Below are 18,199 nucleotides of genomic sequence, written 5' to 3' on the forward strand. Positions count from 1 at the left end.
CTTCCAATGAGCAGTCGGGCTTTATTTCCTGGAGGATGGACTGGTTGGATCTTCTTGCGGTCCAAGGCACTCTCAGAACTTTCCTCCAGCACCACAGTTCAAAAGCATCTCTCTTCCTTCGCTCAGCCTTCCCTATGATCCAGCTCTCACATCGGTAGGTGACTACAGGGAATACCATTGCTTTAACTATGCGGATCTTCGTTGCCAGTGTGATGTCTCCACTCTTCAGTATTTTATCGAGACTGGACATTGCTCTCCTCCCAAGAAGTAAGCGTCTCCTGATTTCCTGGCTTCAGTCTGCGTCTGCAGCAATCTTTCCACCTATAAATACAAAGTTTGTCACTGCCTCCACGTTTTCTCCCTCTATTTCCCAGTTGTCAATCATTCTTGTTGCCATAATCTTAGTTTTTTATATTTAACTGCAACTCAGCTTTTGCGCTGTCTTCTTTCACCTTGATTAGAAGGCTCCTCAGCTCCTCCTCGCTTTCGGCCATCAAAGTGGTGTCATCTGCATATCTAAGGTTGTTAATGTTTCTTCCAGCAATTTTCACCCCAGCCTTGCATTCATCAAGCCCCGCACATCGCATGATGTGTTCTGCAGACAAGTTGATTGTTATATAGTACTATGTTTATACTTTATTATGATGACTTTTTATATTTTTATGTTGGTAATTGCAATGCTTTACCATGCTGGAAACCGCCCTAAGTCCCCTCGGGGAGATGGAGCAGTATACAAATAAAGGTTTATTATGATCATTATTATTGGTTGATAGGAGCTAGGGCTAACAGTGGGAGCTCACCCCGACCTGCAGATTTGAACTGCCAAACTTCAGGTCAGCAGTTCAGCAGCACAAGGTTTTAACCCATTGCGCTATGCAAGGAAAGGGCCTGAGGCTGTTAGGAATTGTGGGAGTCCAAAACACCTGGAGGGCCCAAGTTGGCCCGATCTAGCAGTATAGGCTCCATCTTGTTGCCACCAAACCTCCCTTGTGTCCTGAATTCAAATAGATTTTCAAAATAAAATTCTTCCATTTTGAATTATTCCATATTAATTAATCTCCAAGGGTTGGAGAATGAATACATAAAGCAGATCAAGCAAAGCAAAGATGCTATTAACACAAACATGGAGGGACAAGGCTGGCCCCAACCATCACAACTTCTCCACTACAGCTGACACAAAGGAGACAACGGTGCGCATGCGCGGTACAGTCACTCCTCCAGTATGAGAGGCCAAGGGAAGCAATGAATCATAGCGACTGATGACGATGATGAGTCCCCCAAGGGAATGGGCGTGGCCAGACTGAAGCCGCGGAGGCGGGGACTAAGGAATGGGGCGCTGTGATTGGTTCTGCGAGAAAGACAAGGAATGTGAGGAGGGTGAGGAGGCAGTTGTGTTTTGTGGGCGTGGCTAAGCAGGCCGCAATTGGAGCGCGTGCCTTTGTCAGTCCCCCCGCCCATTCCTTCTTAGTAAGGAATGGAGTGATCTGATTGGTTGTGCCGCTAAGACACAACCAATGGAGGAGGGGGAGAGAGAGAGAGAGAGAGTGGAAAAAAAGAAGGCGGAGCCTAACTGAACGCTGTGGGCGTGGCCTTAAGGGAACTCCGCCCCTTAAGTGTCAAACCCCGCCTAGTCAGTATGAAATGAGCGGGGAGAGAAAGAGGGCGGAGCCAACCTTTGCTCGCGCTCTGTGGGCGTGGCCAAGCAAGAGCCGGAGCTGTATAGCGCGCGCCCGGAAAGTAGGCGGGGCCTTGCCAGCGTTCTTTTCCCCAAGCCCCGCCCCTTTGGTTTAAAAGCCCAGCCCGCCCGGCGCGCGAGCCACATTAGGAGAGGCGTTCGGAGCGTGAGGTAGTGCTGCTCTCTACCTTTTTCGCTTCCCCTCAGCCGGCCCTGTGGCTGGATGCGGCTGGGCCTCTTCCTCCGCGACCATGTTCGACAAGACGCGGCTGCCTTATGTGGCGCTGGATGTTATCTGCGTGATCCTGGGTATGTTCTTTCCTCAGCCGCGGTGCTGCTTGGCTGGGCGCTTCCCTTTCCCCTTGGCTGTGGCCAATTCGCTTGCTTCGTATGCCTGTCAGTATGTATTATCTGCGCCCACATAATCTACCTGAGTGTTGATATGAACCAATGCGGTTTGTGTGTGTGTGTATATGTGGGGCAGCTTGCCTTCCTTTGCATGCTGACAGCCTCACCTGCTTTGATCACCAAGGCGTTGCAACAACACTCCATCATCTTGTCCCATCCTGCTTTCCGTACATTTCACTCTCTCTCTGCCTCTTTCTGTCTATCCATTCATCCATCCTTAAGTGGAAAGGACTTGGAGGTACTTGGTCACTGTGTTTCTTTTTGTCCAATCATTGCTTATTTTATTTAGTTCTATATCTAGACTCAAGTAAGAAATATTTTATTTATTTATATATTTATTTACATTTATATGCCGCCCTTCTCATCCCAAAGAGGACTCAGAGCGGCTTACAAGGTATATGTAAATACAATATATTATTGGGTTGTTGTAGGTTTTTTCGGGCTATATGGCCTTGTTCTAGAGGCATTTTCTCCATTTTCTACCACTGAGGATGCTTGCCATAGATGCAGGCGAAACATCAGGAAAAAATGCCTCTAGAACACGGCTATATAGCCCAAAAAAACCTACAACAACCCAGTGATTCCGGCCATGAAAGCTTTCGATAATACAATATATTAGCATAGCACAATATTACTAACATACATTCCCATATTGTTCTAGAGGCATTTTCTCCTGACGTTTCGCCTGCATCTATGGCAAGCATCCTCAGAAATAGTGAGGTCACTGCCACTGAGGATGCTTGCCATAGATGCAGGCGAAATGTTAGGAGATAATGCCTCTAGAACATGGCCATATAGCCCCCAAAAAACCTACAACAACCCAGTGATTCCGGCCATGAAATCCTTCGATAATACAATATATTAGCATAGCACAATATTACAAACATATATTCCCATATTGTACTACACCAGTATACTGTAATATTATTAGTAATATTACATGTAATATGAAATATATTACTATTATATTGTATTATTATATTGTATTACATTATTATTATCAGTATTATATGTGTATACAATATATTATTAGCACAGCACAATATTGGTATTATATATTACTATATTGTACTACACCAGTATACTGTAATATTATTAGTAATATTACATGTAATTCGAAATATATAATTGTTATTTTGTATTATTAGTATTATATTGTATTACATTATAATATTATCAATATTATATGTGTATACAATATATTATATTGTTAGCACAGCACAATATTAGTATTATGTATTACTATATTGTACTATACCACTATACTGTAATATTATTAGTAATATCACATGTAATATAACAAAAATACTTATATTTTATTAATAGTATTATGAAATATGACACAACTGGTCTTCCATTTGTTTTGGACTTCAGTTCCCTGAATCCCTGATCATTGGCCAAGGCAGCTGAGGCTTCTGGGAGTTGAAGTCCAAGACACTTGGAAGGCTCGAATTTGGGAATCGCTGGATCTAAAGCAGGCAAGGGCAAACTTGGGCCCTCCAGGTGTTTTGGACTTAGGAATTGTGGGAGTTGAAGTCCAAAACACCTGGAAGGCCAAGTTCGCCCATGCCTGCTCTAAAGGAAGATAATTCGGAGTTGAGTTGCTGTGAATTTTCCGGGCCGTGTGTCCATGTTCCAGAAGCATTCTTTCCTGACGTTTCACCCATATCTATGTCAGGCATCCTCAGAAGTTGTGAGGTCTGTTGGATAGGCAAGTGGGGTTTATTTATCTGTGGAATGTCCAGGGTGGGAGAAAGAACTCCTGTCTTTTTGAGGCAGGTGTGAATATTGCAATTGGTCACTCTGATTAGCATTGAATGGCCTTGAAGCTTCAAAACCTGGCTGCTTCCTGTCTGGTGGAATATTTTGTTGGGAGTTGTTAGCTGGCCCTGATTGGTTCATGTCTGGGATTCCCCTGTTTATAATGTGTTTTTGTTGTTTATTTGTTCAGTCGCTTCCAACTCTTTGTGATGTGTTGTTCTTTATTTACTGTCCTGATTTTAGAGTTTTTTAAAAAATACTGGTAGCCAGATTTTGTTTATTTTCATGGTTTCCTCCTTTCTTTTGAAATTGTCCACATGCTTGTGGGGTTCAGTGGCTTTTCTGTGTAGTCTGACATGGTGATTGTTGGAATAGTCCAGCATTTCTGTGTTCTCAAATAATATGCTATATTCAGGTTGTTTCATCAATAGCTCTGCTATGGCTGACTTCTTTGGTTCAGTTAGTCTGCAGTGCCTTTCATGTTCCTTCCAGATGTTTTGGACTTCAGCTCACAGAGTCTCAAATCATTGGCCAAGGCAACTGAGGCTTCTGGGAGTTGAAGTCCAAAACACTTGGAACAGTTTGGGAATCACTGGTTCTAAAGCAGCCATGGGCAAACTTGGACCCTCCAGGTGTGTTGGACTTCCTCTCCCATGATTTCTAACAGGCTGCTCTAAAGGAAGATAATTTGGAGTTGTAAGAATTTGCATCAGTGACTAGAGTGAGAGAAATGAGAGCAAGGTGGCTGAAGTGTTGTGAAGTTGAGACCTGATGGAAAGGTGATTTCATTTTTTTTTCTCTTGCATTGCGCTTGTGTTTTAGGAATAAGGTAGGCTAAACCACCCTATTGTTTACCAATATACAATTCACTCTTATTCTACATGTCTTTACTAATTCTTTATGTAGCTGGTCTTTGTTCTATTTTGAGGCACCAAGAAGGAATGGTGCATCTATATAAGTCATGGGCAAACTTTGGCGATCCAGGTGTTTTGGACTCCAACTCTCACAATTCCTAACAGCTAATAGGCTGTTAGGAATTGTGTGAGTCGGAATCCAAAACATCTGGAGGGCCAAAGTTTGCCCATGCCTGAACTACACTGTAGAATGAATACAGACCCCAGTTTAACTGCCATGGCTCAGTGTCATCTAATCTTGGGAGTTGCAGTTTTACAAGGACTTTAGCCTTCTCCACCAGAAAGTGCTACAAATCCCAGGAAGCCATAGCATTGAGCCATGGTAAGTTAGAATGTTGCCATTTTCATCGCTTGTATGAAAAAATATGGAAATATGCAGCATGTGCTGCATTCACTCTAAATCTTCTGTTTTGGTCTTAGTGCATGGAATTTATTCTAGCCGTTATCTGAAGAACACTGGTGATATGTGGAATCATCCATTTTAAACCCCAATAATTGCTACCTGAAGGAAGGTGTGTATATTTCAGCAGTCTAATGGCCCCTCCAGACAGGCGCTATATCCTAGGAACTGATCCCAGGTTTTCTGCTTTAACCTGGATTATATGAGTCCCCACTGCCAGATAATGATAATAGCTATGTGTATATTTATAGGGATTTGGAAAGTCTTATATAACAAAGCATCCTTGACTTTGGGATGGACTAATCTCATAGAATAGATATAATATTGGGCTAATGGGTTTCTTTATGTGTTGCTAAATGTATGTCAAAAGTTTTTTTAAATGGCAGCTTACAGATGGTGACCCAGCATCCTTTGGTAGCGCTGTTTCAGGGGTTTATTAAGTGTTATATTTTTACCAGTGCTCAGCTCCCCGCAAATTAATTGCTAGAAATATAATTGGTTATCAATATCCATAGGTAATTGGTAACTGGCACTGAAGTAAGGTAGCTAATTAAAACAATTAAATAATTTCTTGCCATGTAAATGTTAGTGCTTGGGTTTGAAAGAAAAAGGGAAAGACGTATGAGATAATCTTCCATTATTCAAAAATAATATAAAACTTGGAGTTGTGTTACCTTTTCATTTTGGCATTCTTTCCAATTCTGGCAAGTAGAAAATTGCGGGGCAACAAGCCAATCTCAATATAAAAAAATCCACTAAAATTGGTTTACATTTTGAACAATTGAAAAAAAAAACCTGTGTAAAAGAGATGTCTGATATAACAGGTTGCGTTTTTCATAAAATTTTAGTTGTTAAGCCATAATTTGTTTTTATATGTTGAGTTGTCAATTTTTGTTGTTATGGATATATTATTATATTCAGGCATTGAATGTCTGCCTTTTATGTTTGCAATCCGCCCAGATTCTCTCTGGGGAAATGGGGTGGAATACAAATAAATTATTATCTAATGTCATTTTTGTGTGTTTCTCTTATACAACAATATAGATTCTAGGGCTCTGTTTAAAATTGAAGTGGTGGGAATGAAGACTGAGCTGTGAATTGATAGTCTTAGCCTATTTAGCCTTTGAATAAGTGGCCTTAGTCTAGTCAGCCTTTGACCCCATCTGCAATGTCGAAATGTTTATACTGACTTATCTTTCAGGGTTTTGTAACGATTACAATCAAATCATGGGTGTGATCTTGAATAATCTAATGTGCTATGTCAATACATTTCCTAATTGCAAGACAGAGTAATTTTTAGAACTGGCCTCACGTATCTTAGCTAATGTGTCTTGATGACTTAAAGGCAAATCTCCCAGTCTAATCATTTTAACAGAAGTGCTTATGAAAATAATTGTTATAAATAGTGGCGTTGATAATTGACTGGGGAGTGGACCAAAGTGTGGTTCTCTCCAGATATGTTTTGTTCATTGCCTTGAAGAGTAAATAACGTGAATGATGGTGGGTAGTAAACTTCTTTGTTGTGTGTTTCTTGAAACACCCTAAAGACCCTAAAGACTGGGACATAAGGGAAAACTCCCCACAGTGCAAGAGGTTTGGGAAGGATTATATTAAATAAAACCAGTGAGAGATTAAATGTGGAGAGTATAATCAGTACTTTACTTAATGGTGGCTATTCAAAGGAAAATTTCTGGTAGTTGTAAACATATTGGTATTCATATGCTAATATTTCATGTAGCATGCTGAAATGACTTGATTCTGATTAGTGTACAGGTGATGTGACTGAACCTTTTAATGAGTTGCAATTTAGTAAATCTCCACACAGGTTCCATTTTTCAGAAGTAAGGACATGAAGAAACAACATTTCTGCTGTCAATTGAAATATTCCTTAGAGTGCTTACTCAGTTTTGAATTAGTGTTGTAGCCAGATGGCACAAAAAGGGAAGGTGGTAGACATAGATTTTTAAACAATATTTTTATTCAAGCAAAAGATAAAATAAAGCACACAGACAAGATATTTAAAACTACCAGAATAACATAACTACATGCTCTGTACTACAATTAAGATGCCACAACTCAATTATTATAACAATAACAAAGTTCCTACTCTCTATGTGATGATTGTTATTGCTTATTAGTTGACTCCCTTCCAATAATAATGTGATCACAGTTAGTTATAGATGGTGATAGTGGATATATTACGGAAATGGAAAGCTGTAGTGAGTTAGACATGTAAAGCTGTGTATATATTAAGATAAAGTTGAAATGGTATTTAAAGACTGAAAAAAAGTTTTGACAAAATTGAGCTTGAAGAGAAAATAGAATATGTACTTGTTATTGGAGAGGAAAGGGTAAAAATTGCTACAAGTAGAGATGTGATTGGGCCACAGTTTTTTTGTCTGATAATAATAATCTTTATTTGTATACCACCCTATCTCCCCAGAGGGACACAGGGTGGTTTCCAACATGTAAGTCAGGCATTCAATTGCCAGAAAAAAACAATACAGACAATCACATCAAAATAAACACATATGACAACATAAGGCAACCTAATTAAACTTAATAATCATCTGGTTGCCCCTGACATGATAAATAAATAAATAAATTAAACTTAATAGACAAAATAAAACGTAAGTACAAAAAATTCTGCTAAAACACATTAAAGATAAAAAAATATTTAAAACTCATTTCATTATAGCTCCATCAGTAGAGGTTTAACAAAACTAATGACCAGGGTTACTAAATGGATGGGGGCAACTATAAAAGGGCTGGGCATGGGATAGTGCAAATAGCAGATCATAGGGCGAGGAAGTGGATGAAGTGCAGGACAGAGTACTATCTGATTACCTGGGAACTGGACCTAGGGCAAGTTTGATTTCCCACCTCACTCTGAGACTGATTTAATCTTTTTTCCTTTTGACAGCTCACTGTTACCCGAGGGCTGTAGCCTAGTTTATGATTCCAAGAGTATGCAGGGCGCATAGCTCTGTCCTTTTAGTGGAGGTGAATAATAACTGAGCGCTGCTGCTACTACAGTTTAGTTTCCTGTGTTAGTAGGTCAATGATAGTGCTATGTAGACCTAGAGGTCACCCAGGTACAGTGAGACAACTGCCTCAGGCAGCAAATGCTAGATTTGGAATCAGTGGCAGTGGTGTCCTTGCTGTTTCTACAAACTTTCCCCTGTATTGTGACCAGAGCCGCCTGTGCTGCAGAGAGGCTGAAATCTTGTGATATAGAGTATGTTTAGTCCTTACACCCTCAGCAATTCAGTGACTGCTTGAAATGGATCTGCCGGGAGTGGGGGTGGGGGAGAGAATTAGAAAAGCATCTAGCAATATCCCACAGCCAGACATAGAATAATTGCAGCATCTCCTGAGGTCTGTGAGGGTCCTCTGGAGATGATATAATAATTCTGTATCTGGGTACACTCAAATGCGTGTCTTGCAGCTCAGCTTGCCAGTAGGGAAGGAATGGCAGGGAGAGGAGGAAGCTGCAGGAGCTAGGCAGTGATCATTTCTGGTCATTTTTGAATAAGGAATAAGGAATAAGAAGAAAATATCAAATTCAGTGGTCACCAAAAAGACATTGGACTTGCCTTTGTACATATCAGTAATAAAAGACCAGCCATTATACCATGGGCCCTATAAACCAGTCTAGTGTGTCTGGGGTGCTGGAGATCACTATCAATTTCAGGTGTTGTAGTAAGTACCAGTTGCTATTCCAGTTGGCTTCTGTACATTGGATGGAGAGGAACACCATCTTTCATGTAATATAGCAACCCTGAATAGTATTGATCAAATAGTTCTGTGCTTCTTGATGCTAGCACAATATTTACTCGCTTGTCAACTATTTTTCTTTCTTATGCGCAAGCTATCCTGATTGGTAGGCTAACCACACTTAAAATATGGAATAGAATGCTTTTCCAGCTAGGAGTCATCATTTGACTTGCCTTTTCCTCCCTCCCTATCAGTAAGCAACAGTAGCTGCCCTACCTGGGACCTAGCAAATGTTAGGGTCATGAGAGGACAGGAAACTGTGTGGGCACAGTGTTATGCTCTCCCTGTTTGATGCTGGATCTCTGTGAACACACAATTTTGAAGAATGCAAATTGTGCATTTTTTTGGTGGGGGGGGGGCACTTAGATCTTCATCTAACTATTAGGGCTATAATGCAATCCAGTGGAAACAGTTTGCCCAGGATGTAATAAAACAATAAGGAAATATTTTCCCAAGTTCCTGTCAATGATATATTTCCTTACGCAGTTGATGAAACTGTTCTGATGTTGACTTTGCATTCGGCTTTAATTATGAGATTTGCTTCCAAAGCTGTGAGTAATTTAAGTTCCACTACACTTCAAGGTTGCATGTCTACTTTCTGTTTGACTGAAACAGCATGACTGAAATTTTATTACTGAATTATATTTCACACCCAGATGCGTGTAATGATGCCTGATGGCCTCTTCTGATATGAACAAGTCTCTTCAATAAGGGAATATAGAAACTGTGTTGCAAATGGACTAGCATTTGATCCTTACTTCAACACTGGCAATGAGATTAGGATTCAAGCTACACTTCAGTTATCATTATCAAGATTTTATCATTGCCCCCCCCCCCCCCCCCCAAAGTTGGGACTTGATGTGACAGGTTCAGAAGTATACCCAAATAGCTACACCAATTACGAACGATTACCAGATTACAAAACTGCATCTTTAGGGGGAGTATAATTCCATCCAGCACAGATTGAATCCCTATTGTTTTATCCGAAAGACAGCAATCTGGTTTAGTGGGATGGAGGACAAGTTGTGTGGAAGAGCTTAGATTTCCACAAGAGTGGAATGCAGTGGTGATTAGTGACTTTCACAATAATTGCATGGGAAATCTACCATAGTCTGAATCTAAAAGGAGCTACCCAAGGTTCTGAACTTGTGTTGGGTATTTTAAAGTTTTAGACTGAAGGTGAAAGAAGAAAGCGCAAAAGCCGGGTTGCAGCTAAACATCAAAAAACCCAAGATTATGGCAACAAGAATGACTGACAACTGGGAAATAGAGGGAGAAAATGTGGAGACCGTGACAGACTTTGTATTTCTAGGTGCAAAGATTATTGCAGATGCAGACTGTGGCCAGGAAATCAGAAGACGCTTACTTCTTGGGAGGAGAGCAATGTCCAGTCTCGATAAAATAGTAAAGAGTAGAGACATCACACTGGCAATAAAGATCCGCCTAGTCAAAGCCATGGTATTCCCTGTAGTAACCTACGGATGTGAGAGTTGGACCTTAGGGAAGGCTGAGCGAAGGAAGATAGATGCTTTTGAGCTGTGGTGTTGGAGGAAAGTTCTGAGAGTCCAACCAGTCCATCCTCCAAGAAATAAAGCCCGACTGCTCACTGGAGGGAAGGATACTAGAGACAAAGTTGAAGTACTTTGGCCACATCATGAGGAGACAGCAAAGTCTAGAGAAGACAATTATGCTGGGGAAAGTAGAAGGTAAAAGGAAGAGGGGCCGACCAAGGGCAAGATGGATGGATGGCATCCTTGAAGTGAACAGTTACCATTAGCTGGAAAAATCTTTTGGTGGTAAGGCCAATAGACAGAAAGTCAGCTGGCTGCTCATAGTCATTTATGCTCTGGCAAGGCTTTCCTAAAAAGCTGCCCAACAGGCATGTATCCAGCAGTTGCAGTATTTTCCATAGTTGTACGTCCATACTGGGTAAGGCTATATCTGTTAAAGACATAGGTCCAATGCCTGGAAGGTACACTTTTTAGAGCCTCTTCCCTTCAGCTTCTTTTCTTGTGTTGCCAAATGTTAAACCTTGGAAAACGTACTAGAGGGGGAGGGGATTTTCCAGATTCCCATGGCCATCATAACTATGACTTTAACTACCTGTAGCACTTTGGGAATTGTGCTAAAAAAAAAAAGCCTTTTCAAGTTTTGTCAAATGCTTAGAGTCTCTAATTGTTTTTAGATCTATTCCCAGCTGCACTGCACTGTTTCAGACATGAGAGAAGCCATAAACAAGCCTTCCAGTAACCATTTTAAGGAAATAAACAGGAAAGACTGATGGATGTATCTTGAGAGTAGGGGTATTCTTGATTTGAAGAATTTTTTATAAATGTTTTCTCAATATGAAGGTATTTGATGTTGACATAATTTCATGCAGAAAAAAAATGGAAAACCTAAATTACAACTCTTTTAAAAAAAAAACACCTCCATAATGTTTATGGTCTTGTTTAAAGCTTTTTTTATGTTCAATCATATCAGTGATACAGCCTTCCTGCCACGCATAGCAGTAGGAGAGCATGCCCTTTGTGTGGCACAATGGCAATCCACTCCCTTCAGACACATTTCTTCTTCTTTAGCCTCAGTTCCTGCACAATACATTAACAACTTGGTTTTGCTCCATTTACTAAGCAATAGCTTGACATGTTGGGTTGAGGCATGTCTTTGTTTGTTACTTATGGCAAGAAAACAAAACAGTTCAACATAAAGCCATCAAATCTTATGATCAGGTTCTATATGCCTTGCATGAAAATATACACATTTGACTTAATTTTGTTTGAAGGCCTCCTAGATTTTAACCCCAGCTATTGCTGATGCATTAAATTTTGAGGAGTTACAACTGAACTCCTGCTTCTGGCATGCTATGTATACATAAAGCGTCACATTGGTTTATGAATACATTTGCAGCTCTTTTGGAAATATAGCCAATCAAGGTAGCATGGGAAAGGAATTGGAGTAGGTGCAGCTGAAGCAGATTTTTAAAAGTGTTGATTCCTTGGCCTAAGCATATGGGGATTACGGAATTTTGTTGCCTCTGGTTTTATATGCCCTTATTTGTTAGTAGCCAATCTGATAGTTTTTTTTAAGAGCAGTTAGAATAGACTCTCAGTTAATTGATACCCATGATGATTGGTAGATGCCAGATAAATTGTTGCTTGAGTTTTACTATTTAAAAGTCTAACAAATACTATATCCCAAACTAAAGCCTGTACTCATATACCATAAACTCTGTATTTATGTAATGTTACTATTGAAATACAGTAATGTAGACAAATGTAACTTAATGTAACATAGTTTTAATATACTACTGCATTATAAAAACAACTTCAAAAATAAAAAATCATGTATGTATATATTTTTTGCCTTGGAGTTCTGGTTGCATGTGTTCCGGTTAACTGAGAATCAGTTGTGTGTCCTTGCACAAATATGTATTTTAAAGTATATTTACACTTGAAAAAGTGTGAAGTGTTAATAAAAACAGCAGAGTTTTCCTTGCAGGAATTTAGCACATGTGAATCAAATTGGAATGTTGTCTGATGCCCAGACAAATTGATGTTATAGGCATGGAATATATAGCGGAGAACCTTTGAAACATGATGACTAATTTAGAAAAGTATAAATAGAGACCAAGTGGCCTTTATTTTGGCTTGTAGGACTAATATAGGCAGTATCTATTAAACAGCATGTTTATGTGATGTTGTGAAGAACTGCATGATGGTTTTGTACAATCAAAGCATATGAAATAGTTACAGACAGGACAGCTAATTTGTTTTCTTTTTCTTCTTTGCCTGTAGGTGTTCTTAAAATACCAATTCAGTAAGTGATGAGTTGAGCTTAGGCCAAAGTTCACTGCTGAAATGGGGAATGGTGATTTAAATAGTGTTCCAGTTGGTGTAGTATCATGTTTTAGTAACACTACTCACAAACACAGAATGAGAACTTACCCGTGGGTTACTGCCGTTACAGTCTGTGTTTATTGCCATTTGTAACGCTGATAGTCCATCTGAGAAATTCCTAACCTTGTCTTGAAGCAATATTGTTTGGACTTGTTGCTTTGGTGGATGTTTTTATTAATAATTCAGAAAATCTAATAGAATATAATAGCGTCCTTTGTCATTGTGCTATTGCGCAATGAATTTACATGCCTTCCCCCACACCACTAAACAGCACATCCCACCCACCACCACACAGCCCCAAATGCCACATCTGTGTGAAACCACAGAGTTCAACATAGCCATAGCTCTAGGATAAACACTATCCTTCAGTCTGTTTGTCCTTGTCTATGTCACCCTGTATGGTGTGTCAGATGGCAATAATTCAAAAAAAGAATATGTTGGGTGAGATGGATTGCCAAGAATGCTCTGAGGTTTCTTAAGGTAGAGGGAATTATAAAAATTCTTCCAAAGAGTGGAGAGGGCAACCAATGATTTGCTGTACCGAAGTGGTGATCCTTTGGAGCGCCTTCCTATCTGCTACTGTGCTGCTACCAAACCATGCACAGATGCACTAGGTTAGGATACTCTCTATAGCACAGTGGTAGAAAGTTATCAACAGTTTTTCATTTAGTTAATGATTCCTTAGGTGGCTCAGGGTAGTAGAGTCTTTGCTGGGCTCTCTTAACTAACACTGCTGTATGAGTGCCTCAGGTCAGATCCTCCTTCACAGTGACACACAGGAACTTAAAACTGGCCACCTGTTCCACTTGGTCTCCATTTATGACCAAGGGCTGAATTTCTGGTTTGTTTTTCCTATAATCCACTATGAGATCCTTAGTCTTGTTGAAGTTAAGAACCAGATTATTGTCCCTGCACCATGAGAGCAGCCGATTCACCTCATCCTGATAGACAGACCCATCCCCTTCAGAAATAAGCTCCTCTATGGTTGTGTCATCTACAAATTTGATAATATTATTGCTATGGTGGATGGGGGTAAAATCATATGTGTACAGATTGAAAAGCAGAGGACTCAGTATACAGCTCTGGTATCCCAGTGTTGAGAGTGAGAACTGATGAGGTATGGTGAACTAATCTCACCCTCTGAGAACGTCAAGATAAGTCCATAATCCAGGAACAGATTGAATATGACAATCCAAGATCCATGAGTTTAGATGCCAGCCTGTGTGGAAGGATTGTGTTGAATGTGGAACTAAAGTCTTCAAAAAGCATCCTTGCATAGTTCCTCCATCGTTCCAGGTGGGTCAGAGTAGTATGGAGTGTGATGGCTATGGCATCCTCTGTTGATCTGTTGGCTCTGTATGCAAACTGATGTTTACTCAGTGCATGTGGAAGGCAAGAAATGATATGCCTGCAGACCAGTTTTTCAAGGCACTTTATGATCATGGAAGTGTCACTGGTCTGCAGCCTTGACATTTTATTTATTTATTTATTCATTCATTTTGAGCCTTTATATCCCGTCTTTCTCACCTCCAAAGACTGACACAGAACGGCTTACAACAGGCAGCCATTAGATGCCAACATAATACATTAAAATGCAGTTACAATTAACACAATTAAAACAGTTATTACATTCCATTTAAAAACAGTTCACTGGGAACCAGTGAACTATCACCAGGTCTGGGTGATAATGATTGAGGCCTTCAAAGAAGATGGAGTAACAGACTGAGATAAAGACCAGTTAAAGATCACAGTAAAAACACCGGCCAATTGGTTGGCACAGTCTTTAAGCACCTGACCAGAAATGCCACCCGGTCTAGCAGCTTTCCTAGGATTCTCAGCCCTCAAAACACGCCTTACATCATGTTCCTCCATGGTGAAATTGGCTGAATTCCAGCTACTTCTGGTGGGCTTACTTCAAAGCAGGCAAAAAGTGATTCAACTCCTCTGCCAATGAGGCGTCCCCCTCAGCAGAAATGTCAGTGTTTGGTTTACAGTTAGCAATTTGTTGTATCCCCTCCCATGCCTGTATCAGGATGTTGTAGAAATTATTTTCAGCCTTTCTCTTACACTTCATCTTGCCTGTCCGAATGCCTTTCTTGAGACTTGCTCTGACAGCACTACATTTCACCTCATCACCAGGCCTGAACCATTGTTTCTATCAAGCAAAAGTTGCTGGACTTCCTTTGGTCATCCAGGGTTTCTGGTTTGGATACATCTGGATGAGTTTGTCCACAGTGACATTATGTGTTCCGTATTTGGTGTAGCTCAGAACAGTTACAGTATGTTTTTCCAGGTCTGGGTGATAAAAAATGTCTCAGTTTGTCCTCTCAGAGCAATCCTGAAGTTCTTGGGAAGTATCTTTAGGCCAGGATTTCACAGTCTTTGTTTTAGGCAGGGCCTGTTTCCTGAAAGGAATATATGCTGGTGCCAAGAACAATGACACATGATTTGACTGCCCAAATTGTGGTACTTTTATGACCTTGTAGCCCTGTTTGAGGTTAGTATACACTTTATCCAGCATGTTAGCTCCCCTGGTATTGCACTTAACATGCTGATAGAATTTAGAGCAGTGGTTCTCAACCTTCCTAATGCCGTGACCCCTTCATACAGTCCCTCATGTTGTGTTGACCCCCAACCATTATTGTTTTCGTTGCTACTTCATAACAGTCATTTTACTACTGTTATAAATCATAATGTAAATATCTGATATGCAGGATGCATTTTCATTCACTGGACCAAACTGGGCACAAATACCCAATACACCCAAATGTGAATTCTAGTGGGGTTGGGGGAGGATTGATTTTGTAATTTGGGAGTTGTAGTTGCTGGGATTTATAATTCATTTATAAACAAAGAGCATTCTGAACTCCACCAGCGATGGATTGGAACCAAACCTGACTCCTATGACCAATGGAAAACACTGGAAGCGTTTGATGGGCATTGACCTTGAGTTTGGGAGTTGTAGTTCACCTATATCCAGAGATCACTGTGGACTCATGCAATGGTGGATCTGGACCAAACTTGGCACGAATATTCAATATGCCCAAATGTGAACACTGGTGGAGTCTGGGGAAAATAGATCTTGACATTTGGGAGTTGTAGTTGCTGGGATTTATGGTTCATTACAATCAAAGAACATTCTGAACTCCACCAATGACAGAATTGGCTCAAACTTCCCACATGGAATCCCCATGACCACCAGAAAATACTGTGTTTTCTTATGGTCTTTGGCGACCCCTCTGACACCCCCTCGCGACCCCCCAGGGGTCCTGACCCCCAGGTTGAGAAACACTGATTTAGAGAGTACTGTTTTCAAGTCAGCATGGTTTAAATCCTCTGCTATAATATGTACAGCATCAGGATACTTTTTCTGCTGGTTTTCAATGGCATTCCTCTTAAATATGAGTCATTTGTAAGTCGGATGTTTGTAACTCAGGGACTGCCTGTACATATATAATTTCCCACCTTTGGTTCTACTTGCTGAAGTTGCTGGTAATTTCAGTGATAGGAGATTGTAATTCACTATAGATCACTACTAATATAAAGATAATGAGTTCAAAGCCATCCCAGGTCAGAGTGAGCTCCCAACCATTAATAGTCTAGCTTGCTGTTGACCTATGCAGCCTGAAAGACAACTGCATCTGTCAAGTAGGCAATTTAGGTAGCGCTTTATGTAGGGAGGCTAATTTAACTAATTTACGACACCATAAAACCTTCCAGCAGCGTAAGAATGAGGAAGTACTCCATCAAGGACTCAGTGTCACAAGAGGATGGTGAAGTGGCAGATCCCCCTGTGGCCGGAATTAAGCATACCCTCATGAAGCCGGAAAGCTGGAATGTTAAATTGCCTCTGTGTCTATCTATATATGTTGTATGTCTAAATGGCATTGAATGTTTGCCATGTATATGTGCATTGTAATTCGCCCTAAGTCCCCTGTGGGGTGAGAAGGGTGGAATATAAATACTGTAAATAAATAAAATAAATAATAATTGTAAAGGTTCAGTGGTGAGAGCAGCCATCCCTGGCACTGGCCTTTCTGAGAAATTACTTTGATAAGGGTGGCTGATTTCAATTTTGTGGGATCTGCTTGCTTGTTTTAAAAATTCGAACCTTGAGATCAAGGTCTGAAGTTTGTTGCAAAAGACGTGTACAAGTACGTAGAATTCAGAGCTGAATATTTTGTTTGAATACTAGAACTAAATATTGGTAGATTTCGGTCATCACACACAAAAACTGGCTTCTGTGCAACATTGCTTTGGTTTTGCAGTATAGTTTAAGAGAGTATGACAGTCAACTTCTCTATGTTAGAATTATTTGAACAGTTGCTGCAAATTTCCCAGCAATTGGCCAGTTCTTTATCTTCTCCTCCTTCTAGGAAGACAACAGCATTGCTCTCTCTAATAGGACTGGTTTCTTCCTCTTGCTGAAGGGGGAGAACTTAGATGAAGTCTTCAACTGCATATGTTGTGAAAGCTGAATAGCATTTTAATAAATATGATCAGTATTTTCAGGCAGTTTCAGTTACTTGGTGAAAGTACATGTATGTACTATTTGCTCATATTCACATTTTCTATGGATTTGCCATAATCATTGCTATTTTATTTTTATAGTCCTGGGTATTTTATTTGACCCAGATAATTTAAAGTAAAAGAAAAGCCTGAACAGTTTTTTCCAGGAAGAAAGGTTAGTTCCTTCCCTCTTATCTATCCTTTAGGGGAAAAAAAACCTTAAAACATGATTATGGGACCAAGCATTTGAGCACTAGATGCAGCAATAACAATGAGCATGATTTATTTGACTGACAATGGACAGACCTGGATTATAACTTGAACTTGTGTAATTTTAATTGGAGTTTTTTTATATTTGATATTTTAACTACGGTACTTGTTTTAAATGTAAATTGTTTTTATAATTGTGTCTGTTTGGGCATCTAATTGTTGCCGGGTGTGGGGCCATTGAGCCTTACCCCAGGGTGTGTGCGATAAAGACAGGATATAAATGTATGAAATAAATAAATGATAGTTTTCTATAACTCCACCCAAAGTACCCTTAATATTTCCAATGCTAACATTCAGGATGCACATTTCTGGAATTTTTGTTTTTGTTTTCATGAAATATTATTAATACTTCAATATTTTCTATTAAAACATTTTATTACTCAAAACATGCATTACAATTTGGTTTATATCCTACAATGTAATCATAGCATAATTTTAAGGACAGAGCTAGCAGCCTGGAAATGTGTCTAGGTTTGCATGTTATAGAAAGTTCTGTGTGCCAAAGGAAGGAATGGTTCCCATTATATTTAGAAGGGTTTTCTCTTTAGTACTTGGTTTCACTGTGTGCTTTGCACACTGCAGAGTGATT

At 39.9% G+C, this 18,199-nt stretch overlaps 1 protein-coding gene across 2 annotated transcripts in view; it reads left to right on the forward strand.

Annotated features, from left to right (window-relative positions):
- The first annotated feature begins 1,800 nt into the window (after positions 1-1,800).
- PLPP1 (phospholipid phosphatase 1) overlaps positions 1,801-18,199 on the forward strand; it is a 90,172-nt gene continuing 73,773 nt past the window's right edge. For both annotated transcript variants that reach the window (XM_060761494.2, XM_060761495.2), the window contains exon 1: positions 1,801-1,984. In XM_060761494.2, coding sequence (XP_060617477.1) covers positions 1,927-1,984 — 58 coding nt within the window. In that variant the 5' untranslated portion in view covers positions 1,801-1,926. The remainder of the gene's footprint in view (positions 1,985-18,199) is intronic.

This window comes from Anolis sagrei, chromosome 2, assembly GCF_037176765.1.
Source record: "Anolis sagrei isolate rAnoSag1 chromosome 2, rAnoSag1.mat, whole genome shotgun sequence".
In the NCBI taxonomy this organism is placed as follows: domain Eukaryota; kingdom Metazoa; phylum Chordata; class Lepidosauria; order Squamata; family Dactyloidae; genus Anolis; species Anolis sagrei.